General features: G+C 47.2%; 1 protein-coding gene across 2 annotated transcripts; it reads left to right on the top strand.

Moving 5' to 3' along the window:
- Window positions 1-1,095: 1,095 nt before the first annotated feature.
- ABHD13 (abhydrolase domain containing 13) lies at window positions 1,096-18,449 on the top strand. Of its 2 annotated transcripts, none has more exons than XM_049778138.1 (2): window positions 1,096-1,192; window positions 13,547-18,449. In XM_049778138.1, the coding sequence occupies exon 2, from the start codon at window positions 13,561-13,563 to the stop codon at window positions 14,578-14,580; it is 1,020 nt and encodes a 339-aa protein (XP_049634095.1). In that variant the 5' UTR covers window positions 1,096-1,192; window positions 13,547-13,560; the 3' UTR covers window positions 14,581-18,449. The 2 variants fall into 2 exon arrangements, with proteins under 2 accessions (XP_049634095.1, XP_049634096.1); XM_049778139.1 differs by lacking the exon at window positions 1,096-1,192 and adding an exon at window positions 2,430-2,550.
- Window positions 18,450-18,538: the final 89 nt, after the last annotated feature.

The following is an 18,538-nucleotide window of genomic DNA, read 5'->3' on the forward strand; positions in this document are numbered from 1 at the left end:
TTCCCAGTTACATGTTGGATAAAACTACAACGTAATTTATTCCTAGTGAGGTGCTGTGATTATTAGTTTGTGAAAACGACCTACTGCAATGCAAGGGACTGAGAAGGTCACCAACAAAGGCATGTCATTAATGTCACAAGGAATGTTATTAAGAGCGTCCCTTTGATCCTGAGATCCCTTTAATCTAGTAACCTACAACACAGAGTCGTGGGCCTTTCCATAAGCCTACTTAGGACATCCTCTGCACATACTTATCAAGTACCGAGAATTAAGGTTAAACAACATGGGGGGGGGGGTGAAGCTAGGTGACAGGTCACTGTGTTCAGTACTACTTGGGTGCTACAGGGCAGAGATGGAAGCTTAAGCAGCCACTGCCAAAGGCACTGGGACGTGCCCTTTGCAAAAGTAAAGCTTTGCCAAATAATAAGATAGCCGTGCGCAAATCATTTTCTAGAAGAGGGACTTCTGCATCACTCAAAGCTTCCAAGCGAGTGTCAGAGCCCTTCTGACAGCTGGGTTTGGAGAGAAGCAGAGAAAAAGAATGAAAAGGCATGGAAGTGCTTAACCTGAGGGCCTACTTCTGAGAGTTTCTCTTAAAGCCTCGTCTCGCAGAGAGAGCTTCTGAGAGCTCTCCCAATCTGATCCACGTTTCCCTTAAAGCCTCGTCTCGCAGCTACGTCTGGGGAAATGTCTGCCCAGAAGCAGAATGTGATGGAGGGAAGGAAGGGTGAGCAGAAGGAGGAAGCAGCGCGCGCGCGCGCCCAGGTAGGTATCATGTCCGCGCGGGGCCTCCGTCGTCGCTCGAGCACGCACAGGGCTCCGGCGCATGCCCGGTGGGTGCGCGACGCCGGCAGGAGGGTGAGGGCGGTGAGCGAGCGGCAGGTGAGACCGCGGCGTCACCTCGAGCGGAAGCGCTCTCGCGCGCGCGTGCCGACATGTCTTGTCCGCGCGCGGCCGCCGTCGCGCGGGGACGCGCGCCGCTGCGCATGCGCGATGTGCGGCGCCCGCCGCGGCCGGAGAGCGAGCAGGTGAGGCGGGAGCAGCGGCGGAAGTGGAGGCGCTGAGGGCGGGCGGCGCGCCGGGACCGTGGCGGCGGCGGCGGCGGCGGGCTCGGGGCCCCGGGACGACGATGAGGAGCGACGGAAGCGACGCGGCGCCGGCTGCCGTGCGCGCGGCCTGCGAGCGGGTCTGAGTAAGTGAGCGGCGCGGCGGGACGGGGCCTGGGAACCGGAAGTGAGCGCCGGGGTGGGGGGGTCGGCGGGGGGGCCCCGGACACGCGCCCTCACGCCACGGCTCTGCAGCGGCCTTGCACGTCGTCCGTCCCCGCCGCCCGACGTTGGGGTGCAGCGGGGCGCTGGGGGGGGCCCGGCCGTGCTGCCCTCCCCGCGCATGCGCACTCGCGCCCCCTGCGCCGGCTCCTGCGCCCCGCTCGCGAAGCTTCGGCCGGAGCTGCTCGGCCGCCACTCTGCACCTGGGGGTCTGCAGGACAGCGGGGACTCTGCGCGCACCGGGCTGCGGGCCTGGGGAAAGGGGTGCATCGCTGCCCGCCGCCTCCTCCTCCTCCTCCGTGACGGGGATCGGATCCGACGCCTCTAATGCCAGGTTTGCACCCTCACACTTGGTCCAGGGAAAAGCCCTTCAGGCTGCGTCACAGCACAGCACCCCGCCTCGACGTGTCCACCACCTGCTCGGGCCACCGGACACAGGACGAGCGGAGGTCCAGCGAGGACAGTGCTGGCACCGCTCCCTGCTTGGAACGCCGACGCCGCAAACGACGCGCACATGCCCCTGCCAGGCTGGCCTGGGCCTCCCTGGTGGGTGGTCACTGTGGCGGGCACAGCAGGGCCGCAGCGTCTGCCCTGGGGCCCCGCCAGCACCTGGTGCGCTCCCTCACAGGCCCCCGGCTGCCTGACCACTGGGCTGCTTGGGGGACGACGGCCTGACAGCTTTCCCAGCACCGAGCTGAGCTCTGGAAAATCCTCTCTGCTTCTGGGACTTTGGAGAGCCAAGTCTTCGAGTTCTCCGCTTGAAGCTGCCTGTTGGAAGTTTTGGCTCTTTCAAGAGCCAATGCCAGGAAGTGTCTGTACAGTCATATATGTCAGTACACACATACGTATGTTCTAGGGCAGACCTGAAGAAGGTTTCCTTCCGTCTCAGACCTACCCCCGTCACCGGGAAGAGTCCAGCGCTGGCCGTGGGCATCGACCGCTGCCCAGAGTCCTGCACCTTCTCCAGGGCAGCCTCCAGGAATCCAGACCTTTTGATCTTCAGGAGTTGAACTGGAGGAGGCATTTCTGACCTCAGCAGAGAGTCCCCCCCTTCGTTGGAACTGCCGCCTTAGCAGAAATGAAGCTCTTTGGAAGGTTTTCCTCTCTGCTGTAGAATCTCAACCTGCTTTGATGGGAAACATCCTGGGATTTCATCGCCTGTCTTCAGGGACTCGTCGCTGTGTTCTTCAATCCCTGTGGCTCGGTCTTTCGACCCATTTTATTGCCAGTGTGTTTCTAACTGCGGCACAGGTTGGCCTTGGCTTCCGTTGAGACAGTCTGCGTGGGTCAGGGGTTCGAGTTTGGGGTCGTCTATCTTCCTGGTTCTTTTCTGCTTCAAGCGAGTGAGAAGGCGAGATTGAGCTTTCCCTTGCTGAGACCTGGACCATCCTTCTCAGTCCCAGCTCTCGGCCTGTCTCTATCTATCTCTTCTTTCTCCCCCTCCCTTGCCCTCTCCTCTTGCCCTCATCTCCGGCAGTAGTTAGCATTCATTCATCCCAGGGGACTATTAATACCCACTTGTTCATTATTGATGGCCCTCGGCACCCGTCCGGAAACAGATCCTTCACTCCGGGTCTCCAGCTGAAGGCTGCGTGTTGTGATTTCTGGTTTTGCTCGGGCTGCAGGCTCTGGGGTGACTCTGGGGTGCTGGAGGCTGTGAATCCCCGGCCCAGGGAGCAGGCTAGCCACCCAGGGGCCTCCTGTTGTTCGTTCCCAGAAAGAGAAGGCGGGGCTGCTTTCAGATGACAGTTTTGGCTCAAACCTACATACCACAAACCATGTTCTTCATAGCCTCCTGAAAATGACCAACCTGAGAGGCACTCTCAGGCCTTCAAAAACGTGAGCACGTCTATAGCTTAGGACTTTATCATCACCCTACAGTTGGCCAGTCTTTGGAGGTCTAGCTCTTTGGTTCTCATGTTTAACTCCTGCACAGATAAAGCCTCCTTGGTCGTTTTCAAAGACCTTTTACTGTGGCCAGAACCTGTAAATCTGTACATACTGTGCAGCGCTGATGAAAGAACAGCTTTGAAAAGTGAAAGAAAAGAGAGGAGTGCACTTTTAATTCCTTATGGGGATTTCTGGCCTTAGTTAAAGGACTCTTTGACATGTTATCAGAAGATTGACTGATATGACCAATTTGCTGTTGCTGGTTTGGGACAGAAATAAAGCATGCTTGTTCATGTGGTTTTGAGATTTGGTTCCAGACATATTTCTCTCTCTCTCATTTTTGGATGAAATATTGCTGGATAAAGAAATCCTTCGATGAGAGGAGGAGAAAAGTAATTTGGGCAGGGAGGAGATTGACGTGGCTGTGCTAGGTTTGGAATTAATCTTGAATTAAATGTCACTTACATGGCTTGCAATGTTGGTGTCGTTTTCGTTACTTTCTCTACTTTGTAGTAGAGTCTAGACTCCTGTGGATGAAGCGAATCAGCAGTGCAGAGCACATGAGATTGCATGGTGGTTTATTTGTGTGCGTCTCTGTCTCTCTCTCTCTCCCCCCCCCAGGCCTGCTGTGGGAAACTGTCCCACACCCACTCCCGTTTTTTTCTATGACTTATACTATCTACTGTGATACTGAAGTGAGCTTGCCTCTCTGCCAGGATTTACCTCCAACGTGGGGGGGGGGGCGTGCCTGGATTGAATTTGGGGTCTTCTCACGGCTCCCCCCAGAATTGCCTCTTAGACCCTACTGTGTGTTCTTTTCAAATGTTCTTTGCACTGTTGTGGGTTCTGAGGAAAAGCACTGAAAAACGTTTGTTGAATGATGCTTTTCTCAAGCCTCAGTTAAAGCTAAAATTGTGCAGAGCTGCCAGCTTGGAGAAACATTTTTGACCTTGGATGTGGGAGTGGGTGAGGAGATGTTTCTCTCCCTGACTCCAAGCACCAGTAAGTCACGTGGCCAGGCCTTGTCATCTGCTGCTGTCCCCACCTGTAAGTCCCTTTTGTGGCTTTTCTGTGCTCCGGGCAACAGACAGCAGTGTCCACACTGACTCAGGCCGCTTCCTCTCAGGATGAGAAAGTGAAGCCAGAGCTCCCACACATTGCCCATTCGGTGGGTGGCGATAAGGGTGTGGACTGACACATGCCATGCGCCCCTCTGAATCCATCAGCCAGACTGTGGGGACTGCAGTGCCACCACATTCAGTGCCATCACTTGATGTGGCCCTTGGGAACGTGTCAGCCTGCATCTCTAGAAATCATCTTCCTTCCCAGGGTCCAGTTGTCTTCAAATCCTGCATCCCAGAATCTCTTTCTCAGCTTCAGTTCCTGTAGTGTCTCGTTTGGAAACTCAAGGTGACGGGGTATGGGGAAGACAAGGAACTAGAGTCCTTAGTAGCATAGTATGATAGTTTTCTATCTTTGAAGTTCCTAAACCTATTTATGTTTTTAAAAGTGATCGATGTCCCCAAGAATTGTTGCATCTCTTTAGTCTTTGTAGAAAGGTTTTGTTGGTTTGGAAGTTAATTCAGGGAGTTGATAAGATTTTAATTTTACTGTTTAAGTTTTTTTCATTTGTTGCATATTAACATATTATTCAGAACAACTAGCCAAAAAAGATTAAGACTGTAGCATTGTTTTACATTTTTATCAAGTTTTTTCTGTCTTCATAACAGAAGACAGGCAAAGGAGCAATTGTGTATTCTCTCAGGATTAGATATTTTAGGTGAAACATAAGATAAAAATCAGACACAAATTTGTAGTTGTACAGGGAAGTCTACTATCAGAGAATAGTGAATGTATTCTGATAATGCAGTGCTCAACTGGCGTGAGTTACATAAGTGTGTTTTACACTTAGCATCTGGAACACATAACTTTTCATCCTGATATACTCAAGACCTGTTTTGATCTTACTGTTATCTGTACATGTGCTTGATTTTTTGTGACAATCATTGGCTACTTGGAATATGTTGTTTGTCCTGTTGGACACAGTCTCTCGATTTTAACCATTAATGCATTATCAAAAGCCACACTCAATAGTATCAGCAACATCACTGTGCCGTTCAAAGGCCCTTTGAATCAGGTGACTCTGGACGCCCTCACCTTGTTGGCATTTCCTTTCTCATCCCCCCAAAGTTTGTCTGTCGAATATGTCAGACTGGTCCAGACTTCTGAAAAAATGGTAAGATTTCTCAGAAGCCTAAGGTTTGAGCTTCCATAAAACCCAGCAGTTCCTGTCCTTGGAATATGGGGCCACAACACACAGTGAGGAAAAGGCCTTGTTTGCGCCCCTAAGTTTGCAGCACTGTCTACAGTGTTCAAGCTCTGGAAGCAACCCAGGTGGCTAAGAATAGATGAGCGGATAGAGAAACTGCTACAGATACAGGATGGAATATCTCCAGGTCATAGGAAAGATCAAGTCGTGTCGTTTACTGCTACGTGGTGGAGGAATCTAGAGAGGTTCATGAGGGAGAGAGACAGACAGATGATCTCATGCAGGACGATAACAGAGGTGCTTAAGGAATACCCAAAGACTGCAGGAACAAAAATCATGAGCGCTGGTGTTGGGAGGAAACATGCCACTGAGGGGTGGGGGAGTGTTGGAGGGCAGGACACTGGAGGGAGGCGATCAGCCAGGAGGAGGTGGATGCCGGAAGGTGGGGTCAGGTGTCGTGCCTGAAACTCAGCAATACCACTGCCAACCACAGGGCCCCTTAGGACTAAAGCACCTTGGGGGTGGGGGGGAAGCCCGCAAACTAGGAGTTAGCACTGGTGAAGGGACCGCTGTCAGGTCACTGTAGGCCTGAAACCCAATCTTGACCACGTTGTATTTCAAGGTAGCTGAACAGCAACAGTTAACTCAAGAGCAAGCAGACTCTGTCCCTGATGGTGCCACCCGAAGAAGAGAAAATAGCTCTCCAGGCTCACGGCATTTCACGCCCAATGCCCCACGTGCCGTCCTTGGGCCGACACTCTTGTGACACCAGATGTCTGAGACATGCTCTTCACTTGAGCTGGAAGGAAACTGAAAATAGTTCCCCTGTCCTCAGCCCGGCACTGCTAGATTCTGCTGCCTGGCAGGTGAAGGGGCCGTGGCTCTGCCTCGGCCTCGCTGGTTTCACCCAGCTTTGGCCTGCAGTGTTAGTGCAAGAGACTGACTGGGGTGCCAGGTAGCATCCAGGGACAGTCCTTGCACTGGTATCAAAGGACCCTTTGAGTCTGCCTGGCCCAGCCACTCTGATTTTCCCTGCACAGTCCTTGCCAGGTGTTCATTTAGATTACAGTTGAATGCTTCCTGTTCCTGCCAATAATTGTGCTAAATGAGTAAAAATGAGTGGTGCTGACAGCTATTTGGTGAAAGGAAAAGATCCTTTACCCTGGCTTGGAAGATGCAAACTTTCTACCTAGTTTCCTCTCAGTCATCAGGCGTATCGAGGCCCAGAGAGGACCAAGCAATGCTGTGAAGGTCAAGGGGCTAATAAGGTGCTTTCCTGGCTCTGTGTTTAGGGTGACTGCATTGTGCCTTCGTTTTCGCTCTGTTATGAGGTGGGCCTAGGTGTGCATCTCCAAGGTCCAGGTGTGTTTCGTGACTCTTTGGCCCATAAGCTGCTTGCAGACAGGACCGTCCACCTGCATTTTTCCATTGAGGTGGTGACGTGCACACACCTGCAGGTCTGCTCTTGCCCTCTGTGCCATGGTCTGCACTAGACCTGGCATGCCCACTGAGAATGAGTGTAACTTTCTGCTGAGCTCTCAGCCACGTGTAGCTTCATTTCAAATTCTGCTTGAATAATGTCAGTAAGGGGCTGGAGTGATGGTAAGGTAGAAAGGACGTTTGCTTTGCACAAAGTTGATCCAGGTTCAGTTCTTGGCATCCTATAAAGGCCCATGAGCACTGCCAGGTGTGACCCAAAAACCCAAAAGAAAAAGTCATTTAGGGACAGGAATGCCAGGGCTGCATGATCAGCCAGTCGAAAATTGTTTCTCCTTCAGCTTTATACTCACTGTTCCATGCTCATGCTAGTGATCCACAGCGGGCAGCATGGTGAGCACTAAAGGCAAGTATGTTCTCAGGCTGCTCAGCACCAGGCCAGGGCTGTCAGGATGGACGTGGCACTAATACCTCGGTACTCTCTTTTCCCAAGGAGAACTATCCTGGCTCCCTTTTAGTGAGAGAGCGAGCTGCGCCTGTAGGGCGGTATTTTAAGGAAGGCAATGTCCAGTGCGCCCCTCTCTGCCCCTCATCTCAGCACATGCACAGGCACACAGATTGCCTTGGAGGTGGGCTTTAAAATCAGAATCAGGCATGTGATGGTAGAATGTGTTTGAGTTTGGACACTCCAACACATCGAGCCCCTTTTGGTTTGCTATGTTATTAGCAGTTAGGCCCAGAATTAAGTCTGTTTTTTTTTTTTTTATTAGTTTGTTTTGTTTTGTTTGGGTCACACCTGGTAGCACTCAGAAGTTATTCCTGGCTCTATGCTCAGAAATCGCTCCTGGCAGGCTAGGGGGACTGTGCTTGAATTACTTCCCTTTTTTTTGGTTTTGGGGTCACACCCGGCAGTGCTCAGGGGTTACTCCTGGCTCTATGGTCAGAAATCGCCCCTGGCACAGGGGACCACATGGGATGCCGGGATTCAAACCACCTACCTTCTGCATTCAAGGCCTTACCTCCATGCTATCTCTCTGGCCCCAAGTTTGTTTGTTTTTTTTTAATTTAAGAAAAATGTTCATGGGGCCAGAGTGATAGCGCAGTGGTAGGGCATTTGTCTTGCATGCAGCTGACCCAGGACAGACCTGGGTTTGATCCCCAGCGTCCCATATGATTCCCCAAGCCAGGAGTGATTTCTGAGCACATAGGCAAGAGTAACCCCTGAGCGTCACAGAGTGTGGCCCAAAAACGGAAGAGAAAAAGAAAGAAAAATAATCGGTGGAGAGGTGGAACCAGTTCACTTGCCTTGCACGCAGCTGTTCGGGTTCCATCCCCGGCACCCCACATAGCCCCCTGAGCCCCACATGCAGTCATTCCTGAATGTGCAGAGTTTGGACTAAGCCCTGAGCATCACCAGCTGTGGCCCCCAAAACCAACAAACAAACCTTGGGCAGTTAACAAGGGAAAAGGTGCATTTGTTTTCATGGTATCCTGCTTTGGTATGATTAGCAAAAACTTGCAAGCTTCAGATGTTTTTATTGGGATGAGTTTGAGGTGTCCTTTAAGTGGCAGGTATAGTAGATAGAGTAGACAAAAAATGGAAGTAGGGGCTGGAGAGATAGCATGGAGGTAAGGCGTTTGTTTGCCTTTCATGTAGGACGGTGGTTCGAATCCCAGCATCCCATATGGTCCCCTGTGCCTGCCAGGGGCGATTTCTGACCATAGACCAGGAGTAACCCCTGAGCACTGCCGGGTGTGACCCCAAAACCAAAAAAAGGGGGGGGGGAAGTAATTCAAACACAGTCATGATGGGGTGGTGAGAAAGAAGAAAATCACAAGGAAAAAGATAAGTGGAAGGACCAAGGAAAGTGCCTACATTTAGGGCTGGGCCCAAGGGAATCAGGAATTTGCATGTCTTGGGAGCTGAGGATGAGGCTCCGTTTACTGTCATGGGGGAAGAAGGGCTTGGGGTAAAAAATAAGGAAACCTTTGACTTTATTTTCTTTCTAGGTAAGGGTAAGGGCTGTTCCCTAGTGTCACAACAGTAGGAATCAAAGCACCAATGTTTTGAGGCACAAGAGAACTGGGGTGATCCTGGGCAGAGGCAGGGCAGTCATTCGGTTTTGTGTTCAGCCTCTCCTGTCCAGATGATGGCCATGTGACAGCCAGTGTTTTCGTTGTGTATCATCTTCAGGGATTGCTTTTGTCTTTTTTAACTTTATTGGGGTTTTCATTGGACAACTTACAAACTTCTGCAGTAAAACTTGCTACCGCTGGGTGGCGCTGTTGATTTCCGAGAAATAGAGGGAAATTGAAATGGAAATAGAAAGCCTTGGGTTCCTTCTGAGAGTTCTTTGCACGAGAAATCAAATATGAAAGTATTTCTGGCGATCTACAAAAATACTTCTGGGGAAATGAATAGACAATTCACATTTTTGAGGTGGCTATACTCAGGGTTGCTTGAACTTTTTTACCTGTGATCTCTTTTGCCCTAAGGCATGCTTATGGCAAACATTTGCTAATAAATGATAAAGAAATTTACTTAAAAATTTTTTGGTTTTGTCTGGTATTTTTAGGCCACTCCCATTTATCCTTGGGGGACTACTTACTCTTGGCTTTTTATTTGGAGTATCGGAGTTGACTTTAGAGATTGAACCACATACAAGGCAGGCACCTTAACCTCTGTGCTGTCTCTCCAGCTCTGGAAATAATTTTGGGGGGAGGCCCATACTTAGAGATACTCAGAGGTTACTTCTGCCTCTGGCCTCAGGAATTACCCCTGGAGGTACTCAGGAGGACCATATAGGATGCCGGGGATCAAACAAACCCACCATGATTTTTAGGTCTTTTTAAATTACATGATCCATTAGAACTCATGCAGTTCAAGAAGCTGGGCCCTAACTTACTATCTTTATTGTCAATAAAATTAAACTTGATTTTATGAATTTTTTCAGAGTGTAGTATCACTTTTCCTAGCTCGTGATGTATATTAAATTTTTAAGCATCCTTTATCATTAGGTGGCACCAATATTATGATCATATTATTTGACATGTGGACCGTCCCTACAGTGCTCGTCAGTGGAGGAAGGTGCATTGTAGGGGTCAGACCCAGAACTCACTCATACAAAGCCTACAGCCTGGTCTGTTGTTCTCTCTCTGGCTCTAGTTAGTAAATGTAAGAATGACTTGCAGACAAATTTAAAAAAAGAAAAAAGAACAATTTAATGGGTGTTTGGTGCTTGATTGATGAGTAAAAGACTTTAGTACCTCGAAGACAGTAAATGCTAAAGCAGCTACTATATAAGATCCCTTACAACAGCATCCTGCCTCTTGCTTTTTAAGATCCTTATTTTCTAAGCTGAAAAAAATTAATAATCTACATTTTATCAGTTATTGGTTGAGGAGGTCACCCAAGCAGTGCTCTAGGGACTCACAGGCCTTCCCCTGAGATTCTTAGTTACTTGCTGGCCAATGAGTGGTTCAGTGTGAGGCCCCAAGGAGGGGCACTGCTTGACTCCCACAGTTCTTGGCATGCTGAGAGCTCCTGGGGTTCTCGGCCACACTGGGCTATGTTCAGGACTTCCTGAATTGCACTCAGGCATGCCCAGGGGACCATATGGTGGTGGTGAGTAGACCAGCTCTGCTTCATGCAAGATTGAGCCCGTGTTGTGGAATAGCAGTAAAAAGATTGTTGCGGGGTCGGTGAGGTGGCGCTAGAGGTAAGGTGTCTGCCTTGTAAGCGCTAGCCAAGGAAGGACTGCGGTTCGATCTCCCGGCGTCCCATATGGTCCCCCCAAGCCAGGAGCGATTTCTGAGTGCTTAGCCAGGAGTAACCCCTGAGCATCAAACGGGTGTGGCCCAAATAACCAAAAAAAAAAGAAAAGAAAAGAAAGAAAAAGTTTGTTGCTTCTTGTTAGCCACATAAAAGTCTCATTCATTGGGTAAGAAAATGAAAAGTAAAAAAGGTCAGCTATGAAAAATTGGTAGAAGGGGAAATAAATCTCTTCTTTTTTGACCCCTATTTTTAAATTACTTTTTCTTTACATATTTAAAAGAAGAAAATTAACAATGAATGATGCCGGATTGGTCTTTGTGTGGAGGTGGGAGTCTGTTAACTAGTACTTTAGCCAGATTTTTTCTCAACTTGTCAGACTCAGGAGAGTTGCAGCATGGAAAATCAATATACGAGTATCCCTTGTGTTCTTTATGCTGATAACAGGCTGTCAGAAAGAAATGAAGGAAACTATTTACTACTCATTAAAACTACTTATGTGGGAATAAGTGTGGCCAGGACCCCCAAGAGACCTGTTCATTGAAACCTGTCACAAGAATGAAAGAAGGCACAGATAAATGAGATAAATGAAAAGGTGGAAAGGTGTTTCCCTCCCTAGGGACAAGAACAGCGATGCTGTGAAAATGTCTCTCCAGCCCCTAGCAATGAAATCAGAGCAACCCCTGTCCAAATGCCAATGGCCTCTTTTACAGAAGCACAACAGATAAAGCCTACATATTTTGAGCACTCAAGTTCCCCAATGCCAAAGTAATTTTGAGAATGAAAAACAAAAGACGGATGTATCTCTGTGCTCTGGTTTCCAAATGATTCCGGTCTGTAGAAATCAAATCAATCTGATAGTGGCATAAAGACAACGGTCAGCAGGCCAGCTCAGAAATAGAGCACAAGTTATTCATGTCATGGAGAGAGACAGCAAAGGGCTTGGAAAAAGTTGTCCTGCTTCTGCCATGTACAAAAGTAAGCTCCAGGTGAGCTAGCAGCCTGTGACCTCAGCACAGCTAGAAGAAACCTGAGTGCCAAGTTTCTGGAGTCTTGGCACAATCCCTGTCCCACCCAATCTCCTGTCAGAAGTCAGGACACAGAAAGCCAGCACAGACCAGCAGGATGACCTTCAGCTGAAAGTCTGCAAAGAGTGGAAATTGTCAAGAACACAATGGCAGCTCACTGACAAGAATATTGTTTATTGGTTAGCATAGCTGTCATCATCTGAGAAAGTAATTGATATGCTAGGGATTAATGTCAATATATAAAGAGCTCGGGGCCGGAGAGATAGCATGGAGGTAAGGTGTTTGCCTTGCATGCAGAAGGTCGGTGGTTCGAATCCCGGCATCCCATATGCCAGGAGCAACTTCTGAGCATAGAGCCAGGAGTAACCCCTGAGCGCTGCTGGGTGTGACCCCCCCCCCCAAAAAATATATATATATATACATATATACATACATATTATAAAGAGCTCTTACTACTGAATAGCAGAAAAAAAAAAGAGTAAATTTAAGAGTGAGCAGATCTACTGAGTAGGCTTTTTTCCCTAAAGAAGACAGACAGATATTCAACAGGTATGTGAAAATATTCTCAGCATCAACAGGAAGATGCTGGTCTCACAATAAGGAGATACTTTTCACTGTTGTTGAATAACGGTTCTTTAAAAGAGCAACTAACAGCTTTTGCTGGGACTTAGGCAAAAGAGTCTGGTTACCGGATAACAACAACAACTAATGTGTGAAAAAAAATTCCCCGTGACCACAGAGAATGAACCAGGGGTTGGACATTCTAGTATGCCTGGAGCCCCGAGTCCGTCTTATGCCAGAGAGCTTCAGGGATAAGGTCTCTTTGTATTTAGGACAAGGCTTTTTTTTTCCCCGTTTTACCCATATTTTGCTGGGCCTATGCAAACAGCAATTGTCATTCTCACACCGTGATTGCTATACTATTTTTTAACTCTTACCCTTTAAAAAAAGCTTACTAAACTTTCTGCTGGTGCTTCAATGAATTCATTGTGAATCAGTGGTTTTCAAAATATTCTTTCCTTTCTGTTCCATCTCTTTAGATTTTCTTTCAATTTTCTATTTTTTTTAAAAAAAATGTTGCTTTTGGTCTTACTAAAAATGTATTATCAGTTATGTCAACTATATAATACTTTTTCTTTTAATAAATTAAAAATACATTTAAAAAAATACAAAAAAAAGAGTCTGGGTGCAATCACTGTAAGGATCAGTCTGCTGCGGGCAGGAAAGAGTGGGCAAGGTCCTTGCGTTGCATACGGCCAGCCCAGATTCAGTCCGCAGCATCCCATATGGTCCCCCGAATCCACCAGGCATGATACCTGAGTGGTCCCTGGAAACATGCCATGAGACACATGCGTGCAGCACAGTGGCTGTGGGTATCTCGTGTATTCACAGATAAATAAAAATGAACTCTTGTCATTCATGAACACGTGACTGGACTTTACATTTTCCCGCCTGAAATGGATCAGAGAAAGAGAAGCTGATGGCCGTATCGTCTGTCTCGCTGGATCTGAATGTGGCATCATAATACCCAGAAATTGCTCCTCAGCCAGAGTTGGTCAATAAGGGGGAAAATAGGTGGACCTGGCCGTAGGGTGGGGTTAGAGCTAATCCCCTTCACACCCTGGTGCCACCCCTGGAAATCTGGGAGCAGGGGCCTCGTTGTCCTCTCAAATTCAGGAGCCTGTGTGTGTGCGATTACCTGGCAGCAAAGACTCTCTTTTCCCAGAAGGGAGTAGAATTTGGTGGTTCTCTGGGTTCCAGAGGGCTGGAGGAGAGGGAGCGGGCCGGGATCGGGATCAGCGCTGCTGGGTCCTGGTAAGGACCAGGAGCTGAGGCTGGGCCCGAGACGGTGACTCTGCTGACTCTCTCCCTCTCCCCGCAGGGCTCCTCTGCAGAATGACCATGGACAAGCCCTGGGTGCTGTGGGGTACCGTGGAGAGGTGGCTGCGGGCCGTGGCCGCGTGGTCGTGGGGCTTGTGCCGCATCTCGCTGCTGCCGCTGATCGTGACATTCCACTTGCACGGCGGCGCCCTGCTGCTGCTGCTCATCGGTGCCTCGGTGGCTGGCATCCTCTACAAGTTCCAGGACGTGCTGCTTTACTTCCCCGAGCAGCCTCCCTCCTCGCGCCTCTACGTGCCCACACCCACCGGGGTGCCCCACGAGAGTCTCTTTGTCCGCACCAAGGACGGCGTGCGCCTGCACCTCCTCCTGCTACGCTACACAGGCGACGGCGCGCCCCACTCGCCCACCGTCATCTACTTTCACGGTAACGCGGGCAACGTGGGCCACCGGCTGCCCAACGCTCTGCTCATGCTGGTCAATCTCAAGGTCAACCTGCTGCTGGTCGACTACCGGGGCTACGGCAAGAGCGAGGGCGAGGCCAGCGAGGAGGGCCTCTACCTGGACTCCGAGGCCGTGCTGGACTACGTGATGACACGGCCCGACCTGGACAAGACCAAGATCATCCTCTTCGGCCGCTCGCTGGGTGGCGCTGTGGCCATCCACCTAGCCTCGGAGAACGCACACCGCATCTCTGCCGTCATGGTGGAGAACACCTTTCTCAGCATCCCGCACATGGCCAGCACCTTGTTCTCCTTCTTCCCGCTGCGCTACCTGCCACTGTGGTGCTACAAGAACAAGTTCCTGTCTTACCGCAAGGTCGCCCAGTGCCGGATGCCTTCGCTCTTTATCTCGGGCCTCTCCGACCAGCTTATCCCTCCTGTCATGATGAAGCAGCTCTATGAGCTCTCACCATCCCGGACTAAGCGCCTGGCCATCTTCCCCGATGGGACGCACAACGACACGTGGCAGTGTCAGGGTTACTTTGCCGCGCTTGAGCAGTTCCTCCGAGAAGTCCTCAAGAGTCACTCTCCCGAGGAGCTGGCCAAGCCACCAGCCAACGTGACCATCATCTGAGCATTTGCTCTCCCTTCCTCACTCCGCACTGCCCTCGCCCTGGTGTCGTGGGGGTGTGAAAAGGGAGTTCCCGCTTACATCTCTACTGATCCGGACAGAGAGGGACATTCGGACTGGGGAAGGCCTCCTCCATTCCTCTGCAATGATCCAAATCATTTTTCTGCAGAACTTTCTTTTCTTGGGATGATTTCACGCCTTTTCACCAAGCCTTTAGGTGTGTTTCTGTCTCCTTATCTCTTTCGTTGAATATGGCTGTGTCAGCGCATATTATATCCGAGTGTTTCTTTTGGCTGTGGTTGGTTTCATCTCTTTGACCCTTTGGATGAGTGGCTGGGTTTGGAAGGCAACTTGGAAACAAGAAACTTTGGGTTCTTATTTCTTTCATAAACATGAGGACAATCATGGTTAGCCAAACTTAGTTGTGTAACTGCATTTTTCACCTTAAAATTTTAAATGAAATGCATGATGGTATTTTATTCTTCTTGAATTATGCAATGCAATGTTTTTAATGTAAATAGCACTGGTCACTGACCTCTGTAACATGGTTACCTGAGTTATTATCTAATTTTTATGTCGACTTTATTTTGTTTTGGCAAGAAGTGACATTGAGGCCTGTGTGCGCGTTGCCATTGATCTTTGCTTTGGTGAATGCTGAGATCCAGCTCATCTACAACTAAAGGGGACCCCGTTTTCCGCTCTAAGCATACTACATTTTGTCAGGTACAGGCTGGATCATGGCACGCACACTAAGACATTTAGAATTTTATTGCTGCTTTAACGTGTACATTTGGACTTTTTAATCATTTGTCATTTTGGTGACAGAGAATTTTCGCTTCTTTCAGTTTTGTTTAGGTCTCCAGCCAACCCATTCGTAGCACTTCTAGTGAAGATGAGTGGGCACTTGCCTAAGAATTAGGGTATCTGCTCAGAACCTGATTGCCCATACTGTCCTACACAGATTCCCTCGCTTGGATTTTTAAGTCCCCGTATTTAGGTCTCTCTGAATCACTGAAGCCAAGACACATTTATTGGATTTCCTGAAAATAAAAGTTACAAAAACAAAAGGAAAAAAGGAACTATGTTCTTTGGTTTAATGTCTTAGTTGTTGTGAATTAGAATTCCTATGTCAAAAAAGACTCTATTAGGAAGTGGGTACTTATTTTCTATAGGTTAGGACAGGGGGTAAAAGAACTTTCGAGCATTTTGTTGCAGTACCTAATTGTCACTTCTATCGGCTGGAAGTGGGCAGTAATATTCAGAAGCTGAGAAAAGTAGGAAAAGCCTAAGCTGGCCAGAGAAAGGGCCTCTTTAAAACTTGCAGGGTTTTACCTGAAAAGATATCCATAAGCCACGAGGCAAAATTGTGCGAAACCATCTTTACCTGTCCTCTAAAGGTAGATGTAATTGAGCTTTCTTTATACCATACCTTGTTCAGTCAGCTTATAATATTTGGGATATTTTAGCAATATTTACTAGCTTTGTATAAACGGTTAGAGCAGAAAAAAATAGGTCAGTAAATATGACCTTAATTTCAAGAAGACCTTTCCACGAAGATAGGGCTAGAACATACTTTTGCCAAATACCATTGTCACTGTTCACTTTATGTCAGTATTTAGAAAAAATATAGCAGGAATGATTTCTAAAAGAGACTTTTCCTATAAATTATTGTAAAAAATTGGTTTAAAAAAAGATAGGTAATGTATATCATGAAGGGTGTATTTTGTATGTATTCATCTTCAAATTAAAGGCTACTTTTCAACATAGAGTCGTAAGCGGTATGTACTTTTTCAGAGGTACTGCAGGCCGAAGTAGCGTTATTTCCAAAGGAGCCCCAGACCCTTCGCAGTATTGTGTTCTCGAGTCCACCCAGCATCTCCCTCCCCCTTTCCACAGACAGACTTGCACTATGGAGCAATCCTTTAGCGATACATGCCATGGTGGTGACATCAAAGGTTTTAATCCATCAAATGTTTTGGTCTTTATTTATTTTTTAACTTTAAACTCCAGTTTTATATGTATTTTCCCCTTCCACTCAGAAGCTGTCGGAAACTTGTGCCCTGCCCCCCCCCCCCCCAGTTACCCTCATCTACAGAAGAGGGATGGCTTGCCGCGCTCTCTCTTAACTCCTCCTACATTTGAAACCATTTCCTGACATGAGCAGGTGATAGAAAAATCAGCATTTTTTTAAAACTCGGGTCCACAAAGAACACACCATCATTTTTTCCGAAGCCTGTTTATTTTGTGGCCATCGAGTGGGTCCCTAATCGTGAATTCGTCTTGTGCCGCTGCTTCGTCTTGGGCCGGTTTTTGTCACGGACTAAAGGACATTCTTTTCTGGTTCCTTAGCACAAGAGCACGCAGAGGTGTCTATGAATGAGCTTCTTTAGGCTATAAATTGAGACTGACGTTTGGAAATCCTCGAGTGATATCAAATATAACCACGCCTATCAAAAGCCATTACTTTAAAGGGGATCCCGGGAGGAAAGTGGCAATAACAGACTGTCAAGAAAGGGTTATTGGGGTAAATAGTTTATTTTTTCATAGCAAATATTAGTAAGAACGCATGGTGGAGAAAGGAAACGGGACCATTCAATGTTCTGGGAAATATCCATGAAATTGGACGTTGCTTATGAAGCCAACTTTAGTACTTGGCATGATAGCTATCCTGTGTTTTGACACAGACTTACACTGTAAAATTTGATATTTTTATTAAAACAGCGTTCTGGGTTTTGTCACAAAGCAGCATATGTGTATTTTTTCATAATGATCCGTAGACATTTGATAATGATACAAGCTCCAGATTTGGTAACTGTCATGGTTGGTAACATTATAATCAATACTTATTGTGAAACTTCTTGTTGGAAATCCATGCCACGCGATGCTTTCGTATTTGTCCCTTGTGTTTGTGAGATTTGGTTTGAGGCGAACATAGGCTTTCTTGGTGGAATTGAAACCTGATGCTATATTCAATTAGATCAGTTATCTGGCAAGTTCTGCTGAAGCTTAGCTGATAAGAGTGTGAGGGAGTCCCTCGAGGCTAGGGGACTATTAAAGTGAACCTTTGAAAATGATGTTATGTCATTTTTTTTAAATTAGGCCAAAACTGAGGAAATGTTTCGCTGACCTTTCCTCGGCTCCCTTTTTCTATTACGTTGGACAGCATTTGTGAAAATAAAACTGTGAAAAAATGAGCGATAATGCTTTTAAATTATCCACTTAAAGTTACTTATTTTCATGTCACTCAGGTAAAGTTGGAAATGACAGAGCACAGACATCTATTTTTTAAATGAATAGGGAAAAAAAAAGAAAAGTACTTCTGTTTATTTATAATGCCATAGATGCATATATCTTAGCAAATCAGAAATAATATATTCATTTGTATGGCAAAATAAATGCATTCATCCTAGTGGTAGTCAACACGTTTTGCCAAATGGCACAAATATACCTCCATTTATATTTTGTATCTTTAAAAATGTAGTTTTAAAAATAGAAATCTGTATGAGACACTTTTTTACAAAAAGTGCCATATATACATACGTAACAGGGAAGAGTGAGTGTTCAGCGTAATTGATAACAATTTGTCAGTACAGCATATACTGAAAATTTCAATTGTTTTCAACAGATTTAAGTATGTTCCAGATAAGTTAACCCAATTTCATACTGTAAATCATATTTTTGTTATTTGCCATATTTTATTTGACGCATAATAGAATTTTATAATTCAGATTTGAATGTTACATTATGACTAGCCATCGCAAGCAAACATTGACTTTTTTTTTACAGTACATTTCTTTAAAAATATACTTTCTATTTTTCTGTACTGGCATATGCAATAAATTGATACATTAAAGGTTTGATTAATGTCTTAAGATAGTTTGTATTCAGTCTTTTGTATTTTCTGTTTATCTGAGTTACACGGTAGGACACTTAATATTTCTTGAATGATGAAATAAAATTT

The sequence above is a fragment of the Suncus etruscus genome, chromosome 8 (assembly GCF_024139225.1).
Source record: "Suncus etruscus isolate mSunEtr1 chromosome 8, mSunEtr1.pri.cur, whole genome shotgun sequence".
NCBI classification, from domain to species: Eukaryota; Metazoa; Chordata; class Mammalia; order Eulipotyphla; family Soricidae; genus Suncus; species Suncus etruscus.

Bases quoted from the DNA above. Each gene is read 5' to 3' on its own strand.
- ABHD13 (XM_049778138.1), top strand. From the start codon at position 13,561: ATGACCATGGACAAGCCCTGGGTGCTGTGGGGTACCGTGGAGAGGTGG.